This window comes from Coenobita brevimanus, chromosome 22 (genome assembly GCF_032717465.1).
Source record: "Coenobita brevimanus isolate Jiangsu-jjx chromosome 22, ASM3271746v2, whole genome shotgun sequence".
Classification (NCBI taxonomy): domain Eukaryota; kingdom Metazoa; phylum Arthropoda; class Malacostraca; order Decapoda; family Coenobitidae; genus Coenobita; species Coenobita brevimanus.
The window spans coordinates 46,212,171-46,218,492 of NC_136975.1; the positions used below are offsets into that span (position 1 = coordinate 46,212,171).

A 6,322-nucleotide genomic window follows, 5' to 3' on the forward strand; every position below is an offset into this window, starting at 1 on the left:
AGGCTGAAATAAAAGAGAGAGAGAGAGAGAGAGAGAGAGAGTAATGGAAGGAAGAGCGAAGAGGAAAAGGGAAGGGAGGATGAAGGGGGGGGGAGAGAAAGAGAGAGAGCGAGAGAGAGAGAGAGATGGGAGGGGAAGGGAGGAGGTGTGGGAAAGGGAGGGAAGGGGACAACAGGAGGGTGATGAAGAGGAGAGAGTGATGGGAGGGGGGAGGGGAAGGGGTGGGGGATGGAGGATGAGGGGAGAGGAGGGTGACGGGAGTGAGGGGAGGGAGAGGGGAGGGGGAGAGGGGAGAGAACATGTCCCTCACTGCGTTCTCTTGCAAGTTGTAGAGGGAGGGAGGGAGGGAGAGAGGGGAGGGAGAAAGGGGAGGAGAGGAGAAGGGGAATGGAAGAAAAGGGGAAAAACGACGCAGAGAAAAGAAGTGAAAGGGGAATGAAGGATGAGAGAGAGAGAGAGAGAGAGAGAGAGAGAGAATTTTTTCCTTAGCTCCTTTCCGTTTCTTACTTCCCCCTTCCCTCTCCCTTCTCCCACCCCTCCCTCTTATTCTCCCTCTCCATCTTGCCTAATCCCTTCTAGCATTCGTCCCCCTCTACCCCTATCCTCTACACCTCCAGCTCTCTCTCTCTCCCTCCCCCTTTCCCTTCCCCTTCTTTGGTACCTTTCCCCCTCCCTTCTCTCTTATCTATTCCCCTTCCCTCCCCCACTTTCTCCCCCCTCCTCCTGCCCCTCCCCTTCCCTCCTCCTCACTCTTCCTTCTCCTCTCCTCTCTGCCTCACTGTCAAGTTCCCTCTCCTCCCTGTCACTCCCCATCCCTCCTTTACCCTTCCCTCTCATTCTCCCCCTCCCCTCCCCTTCACATGACTGCAGTAAATTACCCCTCTCAGGAGCACAAGTAACAAATACGTAGCGTTACTTATCCGTCAGTAACAAAAGTAACAAAAACAACTTATCAATTTCTCACAATAACACTGGTTAGGCAAGTAACATCACTTTTTGTACAAGTAACATAAAAAGTAACACTATTATCTTAGCACCATACGTAACATTAGTAACAGAGTATCATTACAGTTTCAGCACCATAAAGTAACACCAGTAACAGCTGTGTAACACTCATGTACAACAATTCACCCCTCAGTAATACTAGTAACAGTAAAGTCTATCTATCTATCTATCTATCTATTGCCAGACGCCATAATCCTGTAAGGGGTGGCCGTTTGTCTTTAATTGTTTTACGGGGAGGGGCACTAACCCTCCGCCAACCCACTTGCTGACACGTAGGGAACACGTATGGGTTGGTTATATGGTTACTACCCAGCGTTGTAAATGGCTTCCTGGCTTACAGGAAACCATTAGGCTTGTCACTCAATAAAAAGCTATTTGAAAGGGAAAGAGGACTAATGAAAAGTGACAGGAAAGACGGGACAGACAGGAAGAGAGGAAGGAAGACAGGAAAAGAAAGGAAGGTGAAGGAAGAAACAGACAGCACCACATCAAGTGAGTGGATGATGGCCACCACCCCCTAAGAGTAAAGTAACGCCATTAATTACCCCTCCCAGTAACAGTAACGAACTGGAGACACAAGTAATATATTCAAAACCAACATCTTTTCCTCTTCACCAACACAAGTAACACAAGTAACGAAAGGTAAGTCCAAAAAATTTCTCGTTCTCAGCTGCCCAGTAACAGACAAACGCTCCTGACGCCAAATTACAAAAACACATTAATAATTCAAGACCCAAGAGTTGCCCGCTTCTCCTCTTGTAACAAACACAAAACAAACACAAAACTACAAGCAAACGCAAACACAAGAACCCTCAGTAACCACAAATATCTTCAAAATTTTCCCTTTTCAAAATCCCAAGCTAACGGAACTCAAAAATACGTTTAAGATTTTGGTTACCGTTGAGGGGCAAAGACGTTCTGGCCGCTGATTGGTCGGCTGGGAGGGTGTGACTGAATCCTCGCCTCCCATTGGCTAGCTCCCGGGGGCACCCTCTTCGCCTCAGAGTTACCAGTTTAACGTAAAATTTTCTTGCTAAATATGATTACGCTATTATTTTTTTTGACAATTTTTAAAACTTCGAGCGTTAAAGGGTCAGCCAAAATTCGGGAACTATTAGAATTTTATCAATATATTAAAGATGATAGCGGTTTTCTTGCCATATTTCTGTTATTTTTAGTTTAGCGACTTCCTAAACCCCTTAGCGGTAATGGATAAGTTTAGCGGCACCCTATTATGGATTGGTAACTCCGTCGGCCCCACATTTGTTAGGCATACCCCAGTCTTCACCAACTACTTGTGAGGTAAGGGTGTAATGTTTTCTGCTCTTGAGGTTAGTGAAGAAACGACTCATTTTACACACCTAACTTCTTGTATATTTGATTTCCGGTGCTTTCAAACGCTTTTTTTTACTGAAGGTGACGCCAATAGTAACTTAGATCGTCCCCTAACACCTTTTCCTAGGCGATTTTTTTTATTTTTTATTACACCTTGCTGTCCTATTGTGTCTTATTCACATCCTTCCAACATCGTCATACTCTGCATAAGTAACGCACAGAAGGATATTAGCCAGATATAACAGAAAATAAATCGCTAAGGTAGAGGTGTCAGAGAGGCTCCTTACTCGAAGATACGGGCCGCGGTGTATGAGATGAAGGCACTCTCTCTCTCTCTCTCTCTCTCTCTCAGATGAAGTGGAAGGAAAAACAAGAAAAAAGAAAACGATGGTGCCAGGTTCTTATTTTCCTTCTTTCTTTTTGTTTTTTTTTCCATATATTTTTTACAAGGAGGCGTACGTTATTCCCTTGTCCGTAGATCTGGGTTCCGCCAGCCTAGCCTCGACCCCCTACGCTCCGGAGGCCGAAATGGGACTCTGTTTATGTATTTATTTATGGAGGATGGACGGAAGGAAAAACAAAAAACAAAAACAAAAAACTTCCATATACCTGATAACGTGTCCTCCATTTTGCGATTTTAATATAATTAGGGAAAAATTAATACAAATATAAATAAATAAATAAATAAAAAAAAATAAAATAAGTAAATAAAATAAATAAATAAAAATAAATAAAATAAATTAAAAAAAAAATAAATAAAAAATAAACAAATGAAATAAATAAATAAAAAATAAATAAAATAAATAACAAAAATGAAATGAAAAATAAATAACATAAAAATAAAAATAAATAAATACACAAAATTAATGTTGAATTAAAACACGAAGCGTAAATCTTTGAAATACACAAACTTCATCTGCTCTTAACAAGGACATTCTTTACACCTAATGACTTCGGTTTTCTTCCCCCCTCCACATCACCCCCCTTCCCTCTCTCTCCCTCCTCCCCCATCATCTTCATTCCTCCTTCGCTCTCACCCTCTTTCCCCTCTCTCTCTCTCTCTCTCTCTCCCTCATCCCCTCCCTTTTTCCTCCCTCTCCTCATCACTCCTGTCATTCCCTTCCCCCCCCTCCCCTCTCCTTTTCCTCCCTCCTCCCCCCTCCCCCTCCCGTCGTCCCCCTAGCGACAAGAGGCACACACACACACACACACACACACACACACACACACACACACACACACACACACACACACACACACACACACGACAGCATAATTAATGTCGCTCTCACGTCTCCTTCCCCATCACGGTCTTCCTCTTCTCACACTCCAAATACTTCTCTCACTTGCTGTTTTATTTCTCTCTCTCTCTCTCTCTCTCTCTCTCACACACACACACACACACACACACACACACACACACACACACTCACCGTCCCTGATAAATATATGCGGACTCAGGCTTCCTAAACAGTCACCAGTCGGGTTTTGTCCGCCAGTCTGTCAGTCCGGTTCTGTCCAATTACTGACAGCCGGTTCGGGACTGGAGGGGGTGAGAGGGAGGAGGGAGGGTGGGGGAGGGGAGGGAGAGATGGTGAGGGAGTGGAAGGGCAGATGTGGTGGGGGTAAGGGAGGTGGGAGGCAGGAAGAGGGAGGGTAGATGTGGTGGGGGTAAGGGGGGAGGAAGGCAGGGAGAGGGATGGTGAGGGAATGGGAGGGCAGGTGTGGTGGAGGTAAGGGAGGTGGGAGGCAGGGTGAGGGAGTGGGAGGGATGCAAATGTGGTGGGGTACAGGGGAGGGAAGTAGGGGGGGATGATGATGATGATGATGGTGGCAGGGCAAGGACGGGGAGGTTGGTAAGTGGGATGGTGTGGAACTGAGGAAGATGAAAGGGAGGGGAAACTGAGGAAGTGGGCGCAGTGGGTAGGAATGGGGATGGTTAGGGAGTAGGTGGGTATAGAAACGTCGAATACAGTAGGCATGACAGTAGGAATGGTAGTAATGGTAGTGTGAATGGTAATAAGGATGGTAGTAAAGTGGACAAAAGAACCCCCATATCTTACCTTTACTTGGGTCCTGCGAGGGGTGGAGGGGGGCGGCGACATGGAGGGGGGGGGAGCAAGATGGAAGAGGAAGGGAAGGGGGGGGGGCATGAGGAAGACACACACTCATCATCGCCTGCAAAAAATAGATAAAAAATGACTAACATGAAATTAAATAGAAAAACTAAGTGCAGATAAATAAAAATATTGTGTGTGTGTGTGTGTGTGTGTGTGTGTGTGTGTGTGTGTGTGTGTGTGTGTGTGTGTGTGCGCTTCATCTTAGTTTCCCACACATAAGCTCAAACTTCTAACAGCCTAAAGGGCAAAACAGCGTCCTCATAACTTCCAACAGTATCTTCTATCTAACAATTTTTTTCATATCTATTTTCGATTTTTTTTCCCATATACAAAAACTTTCAGCGACAGTTTTTCATTTTTTCAATTTCTGTCGAATATATATTTTTTTTCTGTGTCGCATCCCACCGTAATCCTTTTCAATTAATCCCCCCTCCCCTCCCCCCCTCATATTTCCCTCTCCCCCTCCCCTCCCCTTTATATCTCCCCTCTCCTCCACCTTATATCTCCCCTCTCCCTCCTCCCCTTTCCCCCTTATACCTCCCACCTTCACCCCTCCCCCCTTATTTCTCCCCCTCCCCCTACCCTCTCATATTTCCCCCTACCCTTTCCCTTCTGATATCTCCCCTTTCACCCCTTCCCCCTTATTTCTCCCCCTCCCCCTACCCTCTCATATTTCCCCCTACCCTTTCCCTCCTTATACCTCCCCTTTCCCCCCTCCCCCTACCCTCTCATATTTCCCCCTCCCCTTCCTCCCCTATACCTCTTCCTCCCCCTCTTCCCTTCTAATACCACCCCTCCCCCCCCGGCCTGGTATAGAGGCCTGGATTTTCCCAGAAGGATGGTGTGGTGTGGGCTGTGGTGGTATTTAGGCTGCTGTGTTTACCATACCATACCATACCACACCACACCACGCCATACCATACCATACTGTCATAACACCACGCCATTCTGCCTTTTTATATCTATTTTTCACATAATTTCGTTTGACACAAGAGGGGACGTGAAAGTATCAAAGGGAATGGCAAAATATATATAATTTTTGAGGTCTGATAATTTTCGCGGACGTGAAAGTAGCGGTGGCAGGTAATGAGGAAAGGTGTGCATATATTTTTCTTTCTGATGTTTCCCTCCGACAAATGCGTACGTGAAAGTAGCAGCAGTGGTGCGAGAGGGCGAGAGATGCTTCTACTGGTGCCAGGGAGCTAAGCAGATGGTGCGAGTGGCAGAAAGAGAGCGAGGTGGGGCGAGAGGACATGAAAGTAATAATGATCTTTTCTATTCCTTCCAGATCATTTTCTTCACTATAAGCGGACGTGAGAGTAGCGGTGGGGTGTGAGGAGGGGAGCGAGGTGGAGCGAGTGGACATAAAAACAACTCGGTAATCGCCTTTTTCGTTCTCTCCTTTCAGATAACTTCCCTGACCATGAGCGAACGTGAGAGTAGCGGTGGGGTGCGAGAGATGCTGCTGCTGGTGCGAGGGGCGAGTCAGGTGGTGCGAGTGGCGGGGGGAGGGGAGCGAGTGAAGCTGCGAGAGGCTATGAGGGATCTGGCCGTAGTATCAGGCACAGAGGATGAGGGGGTCTCCATCGCCGTGGATATGTTAGTTACTCTTCATGTATACCGTTTTCTTTGCTGGTTTTCTTTTTATTTATTTATCTTTATCAGTTTGGTTTCCTATTTATCCCTACTAGTGCAGCCGCCAGACCCTAAAATACGTATACACATAATAATAATAATAATAACCTACGGCTCATTTACCTTTTTCATCCATTTTTTGTTCCTCGGCAGCGTAAATAATCTACCTTAGTTTCCCCTCTACTTCCACTGGTTTTCTTTCCTTCGTTGGCTTCATTCCATTTTCT

General features: G+C 46.1%; 1 protein-coding gene across 1 annotated transcript in view; it reads left to right on the plus strand.

The window, feature by feature from the left end:
- Nucleotides 1-5,883: 5,883 nt before the first annotated feature.
- The window catches only part of LOC145392506 (putative imidazolonepropionase), a 10,031-nt gene continuing 9,592 nt past the window's right edge, over nucleotides 5,884-6,322 (plus strand). Inside the window, exon 1 of the mRNA XM_080266896.1 lies at nucleotides 5,884-6,059. Within this exon, the coding sequence (XP_080123022.1) occupies nucleotides 5,884-6,059 (176 nt within the window). The remainder of the gene's footprint in view (nucleotides 6,060-6,322) is intronic.